The sequence below is a fragment of the Erinaceus europaeus genome, chromosome 7 (genome assembly GCF_950295315.1).
Source record: "Erinaceus europaeus chromosome 7, mEriEur2.1, whole genome shotgun sequence".
Lineage (NCBI taxonomy): Eukaryota > Metazoa > Chordata > Mammalia > Eulipotyphla > Erinaceidae > Erinaceus > Erinaceus europaeus.
The window spans coordinates 31,792,194-31,812,708 of NC_080168.1; the positions used below are offsets into that span (position 1 = coordinate 31,792,194).

At 40.4% G+C, this 20,515-nt stretch overlaps 1 protein-coding gene across 5 annotated transcripts in view; it reads right to left on the reverse strand.

The window, feature by feature from the left end:
• Positions 1-20,515, reverse strand: part of CARF (calcium responsive transcription factor) — a 70,758-nt gene that overhangs the window by 39,813 nt on the left and 10,430 nt on the right. For 3 of the 5 annotated variants that reach the window (XM_060194108.1, XM_060194109.1, XM_060194111.1), the window contains 5 exons: positions 17,420-17,536; positions 15,889-16,116; positions 13,219-13,339; positions 8,346-8,475; positions 5,405-5,489 (listed from right to left, as the gene is read on the reverse strand). In XM_060194108.1, the coding sequence (XP_060050091.1) occupies positions 5,405-5,489; positions 8,346-8,475; positions 13,219-13,339; positions 15,889-16,116; positions 17,420-17,494 (639 nt within the window). In that variant the 5' untranslated portion in view covers positions 17,495-17,536. The remainder of the gene's footprint in view (positions 1-5,404; positions 5,490-8,345; positions 8,476-13,218; positions 13,340-15,888; positions 16,117-17,419; positions 17,537-20,515) is intronic. The other 2 variants (XM_007520489.3, XM_060194110.1) reach the window with 1 other exon arrangement.

Consider the following 20,515-nt stretch of genomic DNA (forward strand, 5'->3'; position numbering starts at 1 on the left):
ATCTTTTAAAAAGTGTCATCAAGTAATATGCTCCTTGGATAAAATTCTTTTAACAGGAGCTGGGTGGTGGTGCACCTGGTTGAGCACACATGTTACAATGTACAAGGACCCAGGTTCAAGTCCCCAGTCTCCACCTGCATCGGGAACGCCTTGTGAGTGGTGAAGCAGTGCTGCATGTGTCTCTATACCTCTCTCCTCCTTTATCTCCTTCTTCCCTCTTGATTTCTCTCTGTCTCTATCCAATAAATAAATAAAGATTAAAAAAATTCTTTTAATGACTATCCTCCTCTAAGACAAGTCTTTCCTTAGTACCAAAAATTGCTATGCCTCTTTTCTCTGGTATAAATTGGCATAATTACTTTTATCTCGTGGGCACCAAGTGTGTTAGGAGTGACTAACTAACTAGGCTTCCCTTTATGAAATGTAGAATCTTTGATTATAGGCAAATATGTGTATGCATTTTTTAATATTTTATTTATTAATTCATGAGAAAGATAGGAGGAGAGAAAGAAACAGACATCACTCTGGTACATGTGCTACTGGGGATCGAACTCAGGAGTCCAACACTTTATCCACTGCACCACCTCCCTGACCACCGTGTGTGTGTGTGTGTGTGTGTGTGTGTGTGTGTGTGTATTCTCTCTCTATATATATATAGATATATATGCAAATTTTTACATGCATATGTCTATTGATAAATAGTTGAATATAGGAAAGGAACAAATTAATCAAAAACTTTGCCTGATTTTTTAAAAAATATTTTATTTATTTATTAGAGAGAAAGTGAAATTAATAGTGAAGGGGGGATAGAGGAGAAAGAAGAGCAACACCTACAGCACTACTTCATCACTCATGAAGCTTCTGCCTTGCAGGTGGGGGCCAGGAGCTTGAACTCCTGTCCTTAAGTATTGTAACATGTTCACTCTACCAGGTACACCACCACCCAGCCCCTTATGCCTGCTGTAAAGAAATGGCAATTTGTTATTACATAAACAAGGAATTTAGGAATGCTGAATAAGTCCTGTTTAGGAAATGGTGAAATTGATGTCTAGATTAAAATATCATGTAGCTGAAGATGTGGTATAAGAACAAGGGCAGAATGAAATAACTGGTGTTTACAATTTTAGAAATTATTTTTATGGAGGGAGGGTTCAGGTCCTGAAACATGATGACAGAGGAGGACCTAGTGGGGGTTGAATTGTTATGTGGAAATGTGATGCATGTACAAACTACTGTATTTTACTGTCAACTGTAAACCGTTAATCCCCCAATGAAGAAATAAAATAAAAAAGAAATCATTTTGATGGGGCCAGGAGTAGCACACCCAGTTAAGTGCACACAATATAACCCAGGCTCAAGCCCTCGGTCCCCACCTGTAAAGGAGAAGCTTCATGAATGATGAAGCAGTGTTGGAGGTGTGTTCCTCCCTCTCTCCCTCTCCTTCTCTATTTCCCCAGCCCTGCTGAATCTCTATCTCTATCCAAGATAAATATTTTTTAAAAACTAAAAATCCAGGGGCCAGGTGGTGGTGCACCTAGCTAAGCACATGGACTACACTGTGCAAGAAGTCAGGTTCAAGCCCCTGGTCCTCGCCTGCAGGGGGTAAGCTTCATGAGTGGTGAGGTGGAGATGTAGGGGTCTCTATGTCTCCCTCTCTATCTCAGCCTCCTCTCTCAATTTCTCTCTGTTTCTACCAAGTAATAAATAAAATAATAACATTCAATAAAAAACATTTTAACAAAAAAAAACTAAAAAATTAATACAACTTTGGGGGTCGGGCATAGTGCAGCAAGTTAAGTGCATGTAGCACGTGGCTCAAAGCTCAAGGACCATAGTAAGGATCCCGGTTGGAACCTTGGCTCCCCACCTGCAGGAGAGTCGCTTCACAGGCAGTGAAGCAGATCTGCAAGTGTCTATCTTTCTCTCCCCAACTTCCCCTCCTCTCTCCAATTCTCTGTCCTATCCAACAAAGGCGACATCAACAACAACAAGAGAAAATAAATTTTAAAAATTAATACAACTTTTAAAAAAGTCATTTTTTATTTAAATTATTTATTTATTTATTTGCAACTTATTTTTTATTAATGTTTTACATTCAACAGTAAATACAATAGTTTGCACATGCATAACATCCCCCAGTTTCCCATATAATAATACAACCCCCACTAGGTCCTCTATCATCCTTCATGGACCTGTATTCTCCCCACCCACCCACCCCAGAGTCTTTTACTTTGGTGCAATATGCCAAATCCATTTCAGGTTCTACTGGTGTTTTCTTTTCTGATCTTGTTTTTCAACTTCTGCCTGAGAGTGAGATCATCCCATATTCATCCTTCTGTTTCTGACTTATTTCACTTCACATGAATTTTTCAAGGTCTATCCAAGATTGGCTGAAAACGGTGAAGTCACCATTTTTTATAGCTGAGTAGTATTCCATTGTGTATATATACCACAACTTGCTCAGCCACTCGTCTGTTGTTGGGACACCTGGGTTGCTTCCAGGTTTTGGCTATTACAAATTGTGCTGCCAAGAACATATGTGTACACAGATCTGTTTGGATGGATGTGTTGGGTTCCTTAGGATATATCTCCAGGAGAGGAATTGCAGGATCATAGGGTAGGTCCATTTCTAGCCTTCGGAGAGTTCTCCAGACTGTTCTCCACAGAGGTTGGTGACTGGCTACGGAAGAAGGGCAAACGCTAGAAGAAGAAGAAGAGGTTGGACCAATCTACATTCCCACCAGCAGTGCAGGAGGGTTCCTTTAACCTCACACCCTCTCCAGCACCTGCTGCTGTTACCTTTTCTGATGTATGACATTCTCACAGGAGTGAAGTGATATCTCATTGTTGTCTTGATTTGCATTTCTCTGACAATCAGAGACTTGGAGCATTTTTTCATGTGTTTCTCGGCCTTTTGGATCTCTTCTGTGGTGAATATTCTGTCCAAGTCCTCCCCCCATTTTTGGATGGGGTTATTTGTTGTCTTGTTGTTGAGTCTGGCAAGCTCTTTATATATGTTGGTTATTAAACTCTTATCTGATGTATGGCATGTAAAGATCTTCTCCCATTCTGTGAGGGGTCTCTTGGTTTGGGTAGTGGTTTCTTTTGCTGTGAAGAAGCTTTTTAATTTGATGTAGTCCCATAGGTTTATACTTGTCTTAGTCTTCTTTGTAATTGGTTTCGTTTCATTGAAAATGTCGGCAAGCGCTAGTAGTAGTAGTATTGAAAATGTCTTTAAAATTTATGCGGAAAAGAGTTCTGCCAATATTTTCCTCTAAGTATCTGACAGTTTCTGGTCTAACATCCAAGTCCTTGATCTACTTGGAATTTACTTTTGTATTTGGTGAAATACAGTGATTCAGTTTCATTCTTCTGCATGTTTCAACCCATTGTTTCCAACACCATTTGTTGAAGAGACTCTGCTTTCCCCATGTAATAGTCCGGGCCCCTTTGTCAAAGATTAGATGTCCATAGGTGTGGGGCCTCATTTCTGGGCTCTCAATTCTATTCCACTGGTCAATGTGTCTATTCATGTTCCAGTACCAAGCAGTTTTGATGACAATGGCCCTATAATACAGTTTGAAATCTGGGAGTGTGATGCCTCCGGTTCTGTTCTTTTTTCTCAAGACTGTTTTGGCAATTCTAGGTCTTTTCTGGTTCCAGATAAACATTTGTAGCATTTTTTCTATTCTCCTAAAAAATGTGCTTGGGATCTTGATGGGGATAGCATTAAATTTGAAGATGGCTCTGGGTAATATATTCATTTTGATGATGTTAATTCTTCCAACCCATGAACATGGAGTATCTTTCCACTTCTTTGTGTCTTTTTCAATTTCTTTGAGTAGTGACTCATAATTTTCAGTATACAAGTCTTTCACTTCTTTGGTTAGATTTACTCCTAGATATTTTATTGCTTTTGTTGCTATAGTAAAAGGAACTGATTTCTGGATTTCAATTTCTTCTAACTTAGTGTTGGCATAGAGGAATGCCACTGACTTTTGAATGTTAATTTTATAGCCTGACACCTTACTGTATTGCCTGATGATTTCCAAAAGCTTCTTGCTGGATTCCTCAGGTTTTTCTGTGTATACTATCATGTCATCAGCAAATAAGGAGAGTTTGACTTCTTCTCTTCCAATCTGTATCCCTTTAATTCCTTGCTCCTGCCTGATTGCTATGGCAAGAACTTCCAACACTATGTTGAATAGTAATGGTGATAGTGGGCAGCCCTGTCTAGTACCTGATCTGAGGGGAAATGCTTCCAGTTTTTCACCATTGCGTATGATGTTGGCTGTAGGTTTGCTATATATAGACTCCACTATCTTCAGGAATTTTTCATCTATTCCCATGTTTTGTAGTGTTTTGATCATAAAGGGATGTTGGATTTTGTCAAAGGCTTTCTCTGCATCTATTGATATGATGACCATGTGGTTTTTGGTCTTGCTTTTGCTGATGTGGTGGATCACATTGATTGATTTACGTATATTAAACCAACCTTGCATGCCTGGGATAAACCCCACTTGGTCATGATGAACAATCTTTTTGATATACTGCTGTATCCAGTTGGCTAGAATTTTGTTCAATATTTTTGCATCTATGTTATCAGAGATATTGGTCTATAGTTTTCTTTTTTGGTTGTGAAAAAAAGTCATTTTTATAAAAGTTGGAAGTCAATAAAGTTTTGCAAGGAATAAAAAAGAAATAAAATTTAAAGAAAAACGACAGGATCAAACAGTGAAACTTAAATTTCCACTGGGAATAAGAAAAGAAAGATCTAGCAAGGAAAGCTAAGAAATAATGGAAAGATTAAAAAAAAATAGCAGAGAAACTTGAAACAGTGAAGTTTGATGGAAGAATAAGGGGAAAATGTTGCCAGAGAAGAAATGATAGTGAACTAGGAAAGGACTGATATGATCTCTGCTTCACCAGAGCCCACAACCTCTAAGAAGGAATGAATAGATGAGGCCAGACAGCACAAACAGGAATGAAATATTAGATATAAAGGGAGTCAGGCAGTAGCACAGCAGGTTAAGCGCAGGTGGCGCAAAGCGCAAGTCTGGAGTAAGGAAACCGATTCGAGCCCCGATCCCCACCTGCAGGGGAGTCGCTTCACAAGCAGTGAAGCAGGTCTGCAGGTGTCTGTCTTTCTCTCCCCCTCTCTATCTTCCCCTCCTCTCTCCATTTCTCTCTGTCCTATCCAACACAACGATATCAATAACAACAACAATAATAACTACAACAATAAAACAAGGGCAACAAAAGGGTATAAATAAATATTAAAAAATAAATTATTTAAAAAAGAAATATTAGAGATACAGTCTTTATTAACTATACTCAAAAATGACATTTCTGGATTAATTATAGTAACAACCAGTGAATAAATGTAAGGTTTATTTTAACTTACCTCACAGCTCCGGAGCCTGCAGGCCCATATAGGTGTGTTAGAAGAAAGTGACTGGAGAGGAGACAAGAAGGGTTCTTCCAGCATTCTAGGACAGGAGAACAATAGATGTAAACTTATTTGCAAGTTAAAAACACACAGAAGGAGTCGGGTGGTAGCGCAGCAGGTTAAGCGCAGGTGGTGCAAAGCACAAGGACCGGCATAAGGATCCTGGTTGGAGCCCCGGGCTCCCCACCTGCAGGGGAGTCGCTTCACAGGCAGTGAAGCAGGTCTGCAGGTGTCTATCTTTCACTCCCCCTCTCCGTCTTCCCCTTCTCTCTCCATTTCTCTCTGTCCTATCCAACAACGACGACAAGGGCAACAAAAAGAAAGAAAGAAATATTTTTAAAAAACACTGAGCTTTCGACCACTTATAGCCTATTTCAAAAACAATGTATTCAGATCACCAACATGAAATTGTATTAAGTACAAATTAATCAGACAGATATGCTCATTATTATTTTTTTAGTTTTTGTTGTACTGGTGTCTCATTTCACTGCTCTTGGGCTAGGTTTTTCATTTCTCTTTTATTTCAAATATATACAGAAATACAGAAACAGAGAAAGGAGAGGTAGCACAATATTGGAACTTCCCTCTGCACAGCATGCATCCTACAGGCAGAGCAGTCTTTCAGCCCCATTACCACTACGTTACTAGCTGCTAAAATATAGAATAGATAAATTATAGTTTATTCTTCCTACCACCTCTAGTCCCACCAAATTCAAATACTTTATACCCCTACATATAAACTAAAAATATAGCTCAATTTTAACTCTTCTAATTATATAATTATTTTATTAAAAATAAGCTATGAAGACATCTTCAGGTGACTTGTTAAGAATAACCTGATTTTTATATATAAATTTATTTTATATAAATAAATATAAAAAATAGGGCAAAAAAGAATAACCTGAATTGGCAGAGGAACTAGGGGTTAAATTGTTATGTGGAAAACTGAGAAATCTTATGCATGTTCAAACTATTATATTTTGCTCTCAACTGTAAACCATTAGTACCCCAATAAAGAAATTTAAAAAATAACCTGATTTGTATCACATGATATGTTAAATAACACAATTTATGTCAAGTTCTAAGAATAAATATCATAAAAATAGTGTTAATTTGCAAGTATTTTTATTTATCTTATTATTTATTTTATTATTGGATAGAGACAGAGAGAAGAGACAGAGACACCTGTAGCCCTGCTCCACCGCTCGTGAAGCTTTCCCCCTGCAGGTGGGGACCTGGGTCCTTTCACACTATAATGTGTGCACTTAACCCAGTGTAACACTCCCTGCGCCCCCCAATTTGCAAATATTTTCTTTTTTTAGTATCTTATTTATTAACAAGAAAGATAGGAGGATAGAGAGAAAGAGAACCAGACATCACTCTGGTACCTGTGCTGCCAGGGACCTCCTTGGGACCTCCTGCTTATGAGACCACTGCCTTTTCCACTGTGCCACCTCCCAGGCCATGCAAATATTTTTATACAACAATCAATAGTGTATTAAGTAGAGCCTGCAAACAACTCACTTGACAGTGAAATGCTTTGCCACATGCCCAAGCCAGGTTCAAGACTAGCCCTCACTTCATTGAAGGAAGCTTTGATGCTGTGGTCTCTTTCACTCTGTCTCTCTGCCTCTATCTTTAAAAAAGTGTGGGAGCTGGGCAGTAGCGCAGCGGGTTAAGCGCCTGTAACGCAAAGCGCATGGGCCAATGTAAAGATCCCGGGCTTATTGTCATCACTGTTGGATAGGACAGAGAGAAATGGAGAGAGGAGGGGAAGACAGAGAGGGGGAAAGATAGACACCTGCACACCTGCTTCACCACTTGTGAAACAACTATCCTGCAGGTGGGGAACTGGGGGCTTGAACTGAGATCTTTATGCCTGTCCCTGTGCTTTACACCACGTGTGCTTAGCCCGCTGGGCTACAGCCGGACTCCCAGATATTTCATTCCTCTAAAAGATTTACTAACGTGGACATTTCATTCTTCTAAAGGCTATTAAAGTCAGTCAGATGTTTTTATTTTATTTCTTTATTTCAATGAGAGTGGTATATAGAGAAAGAGACAGCAGCACCGCTCAGCTCTGGTTTATGGTGGTGCTGGGGATTGAACCTGGGCCCTCGAAGCCTCAGGCATGAAAGTCTTTTGCATAACCATTATGCTGTTGCCATCAAGAAAATTAAAGAGAAGAAGAAAAAAGGGAGAGAGAATTAAAGACTGGGGACAGGGAGGTATCTTGTGCATGTTTTTCGTGCATAAGGCCCTAGGATTATTCCAGAACCACAATGGAACACCAACAACTATCAAGATATAATTTCACAGATGGGAGAGTGGTATTTTGTATTCTCTCCCTCCCTCCCTCTTTATCATAATAGTATAAAATGAAAACCTAGGTCATAAAGGTGGCAGAGCACATGACCAAGACCTTAGGTTTAGCCCCCAGCACCACACAGGAAAAAAAAAAAACCCTAAAGGGACAGGGTGGTGGTATACTCAACAGCTCATTCATGTTACTATCAGAAGGATCTGGGTTCAAGCACATGGCCCCCACCTGCAGGGGGGAATCTTCAGAAGTAGTGAAGCAGGGATGCAGGTGTTTCTTATTGTCTCTCCCTCTTTAGCTCCCCCTTCCCTCTCAATTTCTCTCTGTCTCTATAAAATAGAAAAAGGCAGAAGAAAAAAAACCAGGTGGCCCCCAGGATCAGTGGATTCATCATGCAGGCACCAAGCCCCAGTGATAATTCTCTCAGCAATAAACTAAAGGTATATTTGATGACCGTTTACTATACTTGTTGAATTTCTGACCTTTTCAATGGCCAGCGAGCTTCAGCTGTGCTAACTCTGCCAGAAGATTTCCATGGTGGTATCAAAAGAGGCGCTAAACTTCCCACGGACTCACCTGGTGACTGTCTTTTTGGGCAATGTTAGAGGTGCTTGTGGAGGAAGAATGTAACTACTGGTGTTGTCTTCTACAGAATCCACTCTTACAGTTGATAAGTTTCTGTCACTGGGTCTGTCTTCAGAGATATCTTATCAACAATAAGAACAAAATAGCATTAATATCGTGAATAAGACCAAGAGAATGTGACTAAATAGAACTAATACCTTTTTTTTTTTTAGGTCATTTGAAATATTGTGATTAGCCAGAGGGTAAGTTGGCAGTGCCATCATGTCGATATGTATGCAAAATCTTACAACGTGTCTGTTCTTGTTTTTTTTTTCCTCCAGGGTTATCGATAGGACTTGGTGCCTGCACTATGAATCCAAGGCTCTTGGCAGCCATGTTACTTTTTTCCATTGTTGTTGCTGTTATTGTTGTATAGGACAGAGAGAAACTGAGAAACGAGGGAGAGACAGAGAGGGGGAGAGAAAGACACCTGCAGACCTGCTTCACCGCTTGTGAAGAGACCCCCCTGCAGGTTGGGGAACAGTGGGCTCGAACATGGATCCTTACACCGGTACTTGTGCTTTGTGCCATGTGCATTTAACCCGCACCAATACTGCCCAATCCCCAAGAACTCATATTTTGAAATGGGAAAAGGATATACGCTGAAGCTAAAGATAACCAAACCTAAAGTGCTTGTGGATTTCTCTGATAAATTTACTTTCAAATTATAATACTGACTACTAAAATTTTACAGTTCAGTTTTTGGAGCTTAACATCTAGCATCTAAAAGTGGCAAAATTAATTGTTATAATAGGAAAATGTAAAATTAAATTTTTTGTGCTTTTTTTTTTTTGCCTCCAGGGTTATGGTTTGATGCCAACACTATTAATCACCTACTACTGGCAGCAATTTTTTTTTCCATTTTAAATGGATAGGACAGAGAGAAATTGAGACAGGTGGGAGAAAATAAGGAGAGAGAAAGATGGACACCTGACGACCTGCGTAACCACTTGTGAAGCAACCCCCCCTTGAAGGGAGGGAGCTGGGGGTTTGAATGGGGACCTTATGTTTCGTACTATGCATGTTAAATCCAGTGCACCACCACCCAGCCTCCTTGTGCTTTTTCTTGTTTTAATATTGTATTTATTCATTTATTTATTTATGAGAAAGATAGGAGGAGAGAGAGAGAACCAGACATCACTCGGGTACATGTGCTGCCGGAGATCAAACTCAGGACCTCATGCTTGAAAATCCAATGCTTTATCCACTCCCCTACCTCCTGGATAACTGCTTTCTTCTATTGGAAAGAGACAGAGAGAAATAAAGTGGGAAGGGAGAGACAGACAACTGCAGACATGCTTCACCACTCATGAAACTTTCCTCCTGTAGGCATGGACTGAGAGCTTGAACTTGGTTCCTTGAGCACTGGGTGCTCATTCACTCACCTGGTCCTCTGTTTCTTTTTTTTTTTTCCCTCCAGGGTTATTGCTGGGCTCGGTGCCTGCATCATGAATCCACCGTTCCTGGAGGCCATTTTTCCCCCTTTTTGTTGCCCTTGTTGTAGCCTCATTGTGGTTATTATAATTGCCATTGTTGATGTTGTTCATTGTTGGATAGGACAGAGAGAAATGGAGAGAGAAGGGGAAGACAGAGAGGGGGAGAGAAAGATAGACACCTGCAGACCTGCTTCACCGCCTGTGAAGCGACTCCCCTGCAGGTGAGGAGCGGGGGCTCGAACCGGGATCCTTACGCTTGTCCCTGCGCTTTACACCACATGCGCTTAATCCACTGTGCCACCACCCGACCCCCATCCTCTTTGTTTCTATACCATGTTTATAAAGTTTTCTGTAAACTGTTTTTTTAAAAAAATTAATTATTTTAATTTCTTTATTGGATAGAGGCAGCCAGAAATCAAGAGGGAAAGGGGTGAGAGAGGAAGAAAGACAGAAAGACACCTGCAGCACTGCTTCACCACTCGCAAGCTTTCCCCCTGCAGATGGGGACGGGGGGCTCGAACACTGTAATGTGTTCAGCCAGGTGCACTACCACCTGGTCCCTAAACTACGTTTTTTCTTAAATCTTTTTTTTTTTTTGCCTCCAGGGTTATCACTGGGGCTCGGTGCCTGCACTGTGAATCCACTGCAACTAGAGGCTATTTTTCCCATTTTTGTTGCTCTCGTTATTGTTGTTATAGCTGTTCTTGTTGTTGGGTAAGACAGAGAGAAATAAGAGAGAAGGGGAAGACAAAGAGGGGGAGAGAAAGATAGACACCTGCAGACTTCCTTCTCTGCTTTCAAAGCGACCCCCGTGCAGGTGGGGAACCAGGGGCTGGAAGCAGGATCTTTTGCTGGTCCTTGCACTTCACACCATGTACACATAACCATGTACACATAACCATGTACACATAATCATGTACACATAACCATGTACACATAACCGCTGCGCTACGTACCCTTTCTTTCTTTCTTTTTTTTTTAATATTTATTCCCTTTTGTTGATTGCCCTTGTTTTATGGTTGTAGTTGTTGATGTCGTCGTTGTTGGATAGGACAGAGAGAAATGGATAGAGGTGGGGAAGACAAAGAGGGAGAGAGAAAGACAGACTCCTGCAGACCTATTTCACCGCCTGTGAAGCGACTCCCCTGCAGGAGGGGAATCGGTGGCTCGAACTGGGTTCCTTACATCAGTCCTTGGGCTTTGCACCACCTACGTTTAACCCACTGTGCTACCGCCCAACTCCCACCCTCTTTCTTAAATCTTAATGCCTGGTTAAGCGCACGTGGCGCAAAGCAAGGACCGGTGTAAGGATCCCGGTTCAAGCCCCCGGCTCCCCTCCTGCAGGGGAGTCGCTTCACAGGCTGTGAAGCAGGTCTGCAGGTGTCTGTCTTTCTCTCCCCCTCTCTGTCTTCCCCTCCTCTCTCCATTTCTCTCTGTCCTATTCAACAGCAACAACATCAATAACAGCAACAATAATAACTACAACAATAAAAAAAAACAAGGGCAACAAAAGGGAATAAATAAATATTTAAAAAGTAAATAAATAAATAATTTATTAAAAAAATCTTAATGCCTGTTAACAAATACAAAGAATCATAACAAAGGTAGTAACACCTATCCTAAATCATTTACTATGATTTAAATACAAAAGTTAAAATTTCTCCAAGTTACTAGCAATATATTCTTGTTATTGCTGTTGCAGCTATTACTATTATTAGAATTAAGAAAAATGTATTTCATGCTCACTGGTCATTTGGTAGGAAGCAAGAGTCAACCAGCTTCATAGAAATCTAAAATGAGGGAGTCAGGCGGTAGCACAGTGGCTTAAGTGTATGTGGTGCAAAGCACAAGACCAGCTTAAGGATCTCGTTCGAGCCCCTGGCTCCCCATCTGCAAGGGAGTCGCTTAACAAACGGTGAAGCAGGTCTGCAGGTGTCTATCTTTCTGTCCCCCTCTCTGTCCTCCCCTCCTCTCTCCATTTCTCTCTGTCCTATCCAACAATGACGATATCAATAACAACAAAAATAATAACTACAACAATTAAAAAACCAACAAGGGCAACAAAATGGAATAAATAAATAAATATAAAAAAAAGAAATCTAAAATGAAATAGACAGCTAACCTAGACAGGAGTTGGAAAATGAACTTGAAATTTATTTGGGCTAAGAAAAATTTTCTTCTTATTCAGTTCACAATCTTAACTAAAAAAATCAATTTTAGGGAGTCAGGCGGTAGGGCAGCAGGTTAAGCGCTCTTGGCACAAAGCACAATGACCGGCATAAGGATCCCAGTTCGAGCCCCCGGCTCCCCATCTGCAGGGGAGTCGATTCACAGGCAGTGAAGCAGGTCTGCAGGTGTCTTTTTCTCCCCCTCTCTGTCTTCCCCTCCTCTCTCCATTTCTGTCTTATCCAACAACGACATCAATAACAACAATAACTACAACAATAAAAAAACAAGGGCAACAAAAGGGAATAAATAAATATTAAAAAAAAAATTTTTTTAAAGAAGTCAATTTTAGGAGGGCCAGGCGGTAGCACAGGGAATTAAGTGCACATGGAGGGAAGCACAAGGACTGGCGTATAGATCCTGGCTCCAGCCCCCAGGCGGTGAAGCAGGTCTGCAGGTGTCTATCTTTCTCTCCTCTCTGTCTTCCCCTCCTCTCTCTATTTCTCTCTGTCCTATCCAACAACGACAGCAATAACAACAATAATAACAACAACAATGATAAACAACAAGGGCAACAAAAGGGAAAAAAGTGTCCTCCAGAAGCAGTGGATTTCTAGTGCAGGCACCAAGCCACAGTGATAACCCTGGAGGCAAAAAAAAAAAAAATCAATTTTAGTACTGTCTTTTATGAGTTGATTTTAATGAAATAAGTACTTATTATTTTAAAAATATTTTTAAAATTTATTTATTCCCTTTTGTTGCCCTTGTTGTTTTATTGTTGTAGTTCTTATTGTTGTTGTTACTGATTTTGTCACTGTTGGATAGAACAGAGAGAAATGGAGAGAGGAGGGGAAGACAGAGAGGGGGAGAGAAAGACAGACACCTGCAGACCTGCTTCACCGCTTGTGAAGTGACTCCCCTGCAGGTGGGGAGCCGGGGACTCGAACCGGGATCCTTTCGCCAATCCTTGCACTTTGCACCACCTGTATTTTTAAAACATTTTACTTATTTATTAATGAGAAAGACAGGAGGAGAGAGAGAAAGAACCAGACATCTTTCTGGTACATGTGCTGCTGGGGATCAAACTCAGGAGCTCATTGAGAGTCCAATGCTTTATCCCACCGTGCCACCTCCCAGACCACAGGACTTATCATTTAAAGCATTCTTATATGCAGGTATGCATATATGCATTCTAAAATCATGCAAATTCCACTATTACTCACCCAGAGGAGTATTCACATCCACAAGCTGCCCTTGAGGTATAATCACTTGTCTCATTTCTGTTTGGGTAGATGGAATCACTCGAAGTACCTGCCCATTTTCTGATGGGCTAGCAACAATCATCTTGGAGGCATTAAAAAGATATTGAAAGAATAAGTCTATAGTGATTTAACAGACTTACTACTTAGGCAGATTATGAAAGATACCCCTACTTCCACTGTGTACACTACCTTGTCCCTTGTTTAAGAGATGAAAATATTGAGATACATAATTTCTTTCCCGGGACTGGATGGTGGCCCACCTGGTTTAGCGCACATGTTACAGTGCACAAGGACCTGGGTTCGAGCCCCCAGTCCCCTCCTGCAAGGGGGAAAGCTTTGCAAGTGGCGAAGCAGGGCTGCAGGTGTCTCTCTCCCTCTCTATCCCCCCCAACCCTCTCAATTTCTGACAGTCTCTAACCAATAAATAAGTAAAGATAATAAAAAAATTTTAACATAATTTCTTAACCAACAGATGGGTGGAAGAACTAGGAGATGAAGCAGGCAATGTGATGTCCGAGTATCTTAACCACCTATGTTAGTCTTTATCATTACTCAATTACTGAACAGTCTGCACAATGCTTTGAGCTCATAAACCCTATTTCTGCTGATTGTATCATCCACTAACTTGATCTATTGGTACGGTCACTGCTGGCATTTATAATCATTTGTGCCATGTTTTAAGTTATTTTCACTCCTTTAAAAATAAAACAGGTTAGGAAAATAGCTCACTTGGGCAGTGTGTAGCTTTGCCCATACTTTGTTGAAGTTGCAAAACTTTACATGTACTACAATACTATACACATGACATATGTGTGAGCTATGTACGTTTTACAGATGATACTGTCACACTGAAGTTATAAAACGTATGCAAGGCAACATAGAGCTATTTTGTGGTGAGTTAACATTCAAAACCAAGCAGCTGAACACCATTTAAGTAGGACTCTACTGCTTCCTATTATTTGACAGTGATATTATTTAACTTAAAAAGGGAAACAGCAGGGGCCAGGTGGTGGTGCATCTGGTTAAGTGCTCACATTACAGTGCGCAAAGACCTAGGTTCAAGCCCCTGTTCCCCACCTGCAAGGGGAAAGCTTTACAAGTGGTCAAACAGGGCTGCAGGTGTCTCTGTCTCTCTTCCTCTCTCCCTCTCCCTCCCTCCCCTAATTTCTCTCTATCTCTACCTAATAATAAAATAAATAAACAGTGAGAGAAACTGAAAATTACAAGAAATATGATTGAACTTAAAAGGCAATCATAAGGTGTCAGGCAGTAGCACAGCGGGTTAAGCGCAGGTGGCGCGAAGCACAAGGACCAGCCTAAGGATCCCAGTTTGAGTCCCCGGCTCCCCACCTGCAGGGTGTTGCTTCACAAGTGGTGAAGCAGGTCTACAGGTGTCTATCTTTCTCTCCCCCTCTCTGTTTTCCCCTTCTCTCTCCATTTCTCTCTGTCCTATCCAACAACAACGACACCAAAAACTACAACAATAAAACAATAAGGGCAACAAAAGGGAATAAATAAATAAATATCTTTTTTTAAAAAAGGCAATCGTATAGTATTGTTTTGAATCCTTTATTATTTTGTTTTGCTTTTTCACTCAGAACCAGAGAAACAATGAGAAGCGACAACATGCCCCAGAGCTTGTACCTGGCCCTTGTGTCTGGCAAGGCATGCCCACATACAAGGCTACCCAGTAAGCTATCTCTCTAGACTACTGTTTTGAATCCTCCTGATGAAGAGCTGTAAACAAAAGTCTGTACCCCCTCCCCCCGACGGTGGTGCACTGGACTAAGCATACATAGTACAAAGCGCAAGGACTGCCCTAAGGCACCAAGTCAGACACCGAGCCCCAGTGATAATCCTGGAGGCCAAAAAAAAAAAAAAAAAAGTCTGTAGGTGAGGCAGTGGCACACCCAGTAGAGTATACATGTTATCATGCAAGAGGACCCATGTTCAAGCCCCTGGTCCCCACCTGCAATTGGGAAAGCGTTATGAGTGCTGAAGCAGTGCTGCAAGTATCTTTCTTTCCCCATTCCTCTTTATTTCTCTTAAGTCTCCAAAAAAACAAAACTAAACAAAACAGAAAAAAAAAATCAATTCAAATCTAAAATTGCTATTCTCATCTGCTCTGTTAATACTTCCTGGTAAATGTTCATTAAACATTTTGTCCAGCATAAAATCTTACTCCTTTTCAGCCACCAAATTGCAGATGACCTCACCAGTGTGTCCTGGGACCTCACCTCTCCAGAGTCCTGTCCCACCATGGAAAGATAGAAACACGCTGGGGTCCTTACGCAGGTCCTTATGCAGGTCCTTGTGCTCTGCACCATATGCGCTTAGCCCACTGCACTACTACCTGGCCCTCACTTAGAAGCTTTTTAAAAGATTATGAGAGCTTGAAAAAGAGAGCACAAGCAAGAAGGACCTCAGCATTGGCCTAAAGTAGAGCTGGGGACTGAACCTGTCAGGCCTCTGGGGCCTCAGATACATACACAATGTACTGTTCTAACAGGCTAACTTGTTTATATGTTCAGATTAACAACAAATTAACTGCTGTTTGTTTGTGTATCAATTATTTCCTGCACATTAAATTCTACTAATGATGCAACATGGCTATTTATAAAACGCACTTACCATTTCTGCACTAGAATCCCCCACTGGGTGAAGTTCATATTGAACAGGCTGCCCGTGTTGATCCACCAGATGGAACTCCTCTGTAGAAAGAGTTTGTGCTGGACTCAGGGGTCCTGGTATATTCTGTGATGTGAGTGAATCATCTGCTTCATGATTAGTGACGGGTAAAATTCTAGAACTAGTTTGTCCAAAAGAAGGATCTCTGGAGTCCATACAAGTTAGCTGTTGCTTTTGCAAAAAAAAAAAAAAAAAAAAAGATTACATGAGTGTTTGGAAAAAGTGTCACTATTTTTCCTAATACAGCATTTAAAGTAAAAATGGGGAGACTCACTTTGCAGTTAATTCTCTTGTTTGAAGAATTGTCAATTCACATAGACTTATATTGACAGAAAGCAGCTCATAAGTAAAACTGTTTTATTATATTTCATTGCAGTTTGCAAAATAAAATTTTTGCCTGTGAGAATACAACTTGGTATGCATACCCAACATATACATTTTTCTTTATACATACATTTTATGAAAACATTGAGTGAAGATCTGTTATAAGATTAAATTAATGAATGTTGGTCATTATGCCAGGTCTGCTGCATTGCTTGATGCTGTGGTCTATTTACATAATTACTGTTTTGCCTGAGACAGTCCCCTGCCTGCAGGGCATTGGTTTAATCCCCACTGGTTAGATGGAATTCGTGCTCTTTTCCTTCTCTCCACCCACTCTCCTACCCACTTCCTTTTCCGGCTGGCCACTTCCACCTCAGAAGATACAGAGGCAGATTCTTTTCTGATAAATAAACACATTGGATTGCATTCCTCTCAGCCATGAGTTTCTGGTCGTCTCTCTCACACCCACTAGGCTAGTCAGGCAAATGAGGGGGGCTGAGTGGTTGCGCACCTAGCTGAGCACACATTACAGTGCCAAGGACCCAGGTTGAAGCCCCTGGTCCTCACCTGCAGGGGGAAAGCTTTGCAAGTGGTGAAGCAGGGCTGCAGGTGTCTCTCTGTCTCTCTCCCTATCTCCCCCTTCCTCTAGATTTCTGGCTGTCTCTATCCAATACATAAATAAATAACTATAATAAAAAATTTAAAAAGAAAAATTACTTTAAAAAATAAATTAAATTGGGAATCAGACGGTAGCGTAGTGGGTTTAGCACAGGTGGCACAAAGAGCAAGGACCAGCTTAAGGATCCCGGTTCGAGCCCCCAGCTCCCCACCTGCAGGGGGGTCGCTTCACAGGCGGTGAAGCAGGTCTGCAAATGTCTATCTTTCTCTCCCCCTCTGTCTTTCCCTTCTCTCTCCATTTCTTTCTGTCTTAACAATGACGACATCAATAATAACAACAATAACTACAATAACAATAAAAAACAAGAACAAAAGAGAAAATCAATAAATACATAAATATAAAAAAAATTTTTTAAAAAGACAGAATGTGTGTGCATCAACATACTCAAATACACGAATTACAACACTATTCATTTATGTTTATTAGAAAAAGTCACAAAGTGGCATGCTGTTTTACCCATTGAATCTCTACCTTAAATACCTGAGGATCGGTTTTTGCTTCTTTGGAATCATTATGGTTGACTCTTATTGTATTAGACTGGTCCATATTGATGTAATATTGAATTCCATTTTCTTCTGTTATTTAAGGCTGAAAGAGTATAAATACCTGGTCAAGTAAAATACTTAGCATACTTTACAGAATATTTATCAAAAAGCTCTCATCTTTGTGTTTACCCTAGACAGTCAGTGTAGGAGTCACTGTTCTACAAATTTAAACGTTTTTATTAAATGGCATGTCAAGGCACCAGAATACATTCAAGTCACAGAAAAGATTAGTATTACTTTAAATATTAAATTTGCTGTTATGGTAGGGACTAATTCCACATCAAATACTTTTAACTCTTGGCAAAATTGAGCAATATCTGGAGACATTTCTGGTTGTCACAACTAGAAGAAGCACGCTACAGGGATCTAGCAGAGAAAAGTGCTAGGAGTGCTGCTAAATATCTTAAAATGCACAGGAAGCCCCTGTAAAAAAAAAAAAAAAAAAGATGGCAATGGCGTTCAGGCTCAAATTCACAGCCTAGTGAGTATATATTAATAGTGAGTATTAAGCCAAACGTTATGTCTCAAAATTGGAGTAAGGTAAAAAATGAAACTAGTGGAGAATATCATTAAAAAATGTATGATAGGAAGTCTGGCGGTAGCGCCGTGGGTTAAGCGCACGTGGCCCAAAGCGCAAGGACCGGCAGAAGGATCCCGGTTCAAGCCCCTGGCTCCCCAACTGCAGGGGAGTTGGTGAAGCAGGTCTGCAGGTGTCTATTTTTCACTCCCTCTCTCTGTCTTCCCCTCCTCTCTCCATTTCTCTCTGTCCTATCCAACGACAACAACATCAATAACAACAACAGTAATAACTACAACAATAAAACAAAGGCAACAATATTTTTTAAATGTGTGATATAAAATAAATAAAATAGTGGTCTGGGAGGTGGTGCAGTGGATAAAGCCTTGGATTCTCAAGCATGAGGTCCTGAGTTCAATCCCCGGCAGCACATGTACCAGAGTGATGTCTGGTTCTTTCTCTCTCCTTTTATCTTCATGAAAAAATACATAAAATCTTTAAAAATAAATATATAAAATAAAAATTGTCAGGTCTTAGTTCCTATAAGACAACAGGATAAAAGTTATCTTCAGGCACAAGAGTCTCTTTGCATGACCATTATGCAATCTACCCTCTGCCCTGAAATTTATTTTTCAGACCTTGCAGATGTGTGATGCAACTCCTTCTGGGTCCAGTTTTTTATTTCTGAGAAAAGGGCAGGGAGAGGGAAGAAGAAACAGAAAGAAGAGAGACACTACAGCACTGCTCCACCATCGTTGTTGCTCCAATGTGATGTTGAGACTTGACCCCAAGGTTTCACAAATGCCAAGGCATGTGCTTTATTTACTAGGTGAACTATCTCCTGGACCCCCAAATACATTTTGTAAAGCAAAGTAAATATACTGATAGTCACTGACTAAATACAATGATACTAAGATTTAAAACAATCAGAGCTTCTTGGGTGGTGGAGCACCTGATTGAGCACAGGTTAGGACCTGGGTTTAAGCCCTTCCCTCTCAATTTCTCTCTGTGCTATATAATAAAGAAGAAGAAAAGGAAAGAAAGGAAGAAGGGAGAAAAGAAAAAGAAAATGTGGCCTCCAAGAGTGATGGATTCGTTGTACAGGCACTGAACCCCAGCAATAACCCCAGTGGCAATGAAAAAAAAAACACACATAATTTAAAACAATTAAAGGGGGTGGAGGAGATAGCACAATGGTTATGCAAATAGACTCTCATACCTGAGGCTCCAAAGTCCCAGGTTCAATCCCCCACAACACCATGAGTCAGAGCCGAGCAGTGCTCTGATAAAAACAAATAAGAACAATACAATTAAAGGCTCTTTATTTTGATTTTTTAAATAAGCATTCTTATGATAGATGAAACTATTAATTTTCCATAGCTATAAAATGTTTTCATGCTTAAGATGAAGTTATTTGCTAGAATTATTAACAACTACTAATTTGTAATGCAAAATCTATTATCACTATTTTTCAGGATAAGAAATTGAACCTTTCATGTGTTGGGGACTGGGCCGTGGTACACCCAACAGAATGCCCATGTTGCAGTGTGCAAGGACCAGGGTTCAAGCCCCTGGTCCCAGCTGCAGAGCAGTGAAGCAGTGTCTCAGGTGTCTCTCTCTCTCTTTCATCCTTCTTTCTCAGTTTCTGTCTATCTTTATCCAAAAACAAAATAAAATATTTTAAAAAGGACTATCAAAAATATTGAAAGAGAAAGGCAGGCACACCAGGTTAAATGCACACATTATCATGTATAAAGATCCAGATTCAAGCCCCCACTCCCCTCCTGCATGGAGGACTCTTCAAGAGTAGTGAACCAGGTCCACAGATCAATCGATCTCTCTCTCTCTCCCCCTCTCCCTCTCTATTCCTTCCTCCCTCAATTTCTATCTGTCTGATCTAATAAAAATAGAAAGGAAATGAAAAGAATAAAATAGCCCCTGGGACCAGTGGATTCATAGTGCTGGCACTGAGCCCCAGTGATTACCCTGGTGGCAAATAATAATAATAAATAAATACAAAAACTATCATTTATAAAGCATTTAGTTAAAGCACTATGCTCAAGTGTGTTATATATGTCATGTTAAAAAAAGAGATGTGTTCATTTATCAGTAGAAGGAAAGAGAACCAGAGCATCACTCTAGCACATGCAATATTAAGTATCAAACTTGTAACCTCATGCTTTTGAGTGCAATGCTCTAGCACTGGGTCACCTCCCAGGCCGTTGCATTTAACATTTTGTTTAATCCTGTCAACCTGTGACTCAGTTACTTGCTCTAATTTATATTTAAGGAAATGAAACTTAAGCAATAAGGTAGCTTTCCCAAGATCATACATACACTAAGTGACTGAGCAAGGACCCAAACTTATATGTATGTATCCTAAAACCTCTCATTATTATTAAATAGGAACTTAAAAAAAATTTTTTTAATTATCTTTATTTACTGGAGACAGCCAGAAATCAAGTGGGAAGGGAGTGGCAGAAGGGGAGGGAGAGCGAGAGAGAG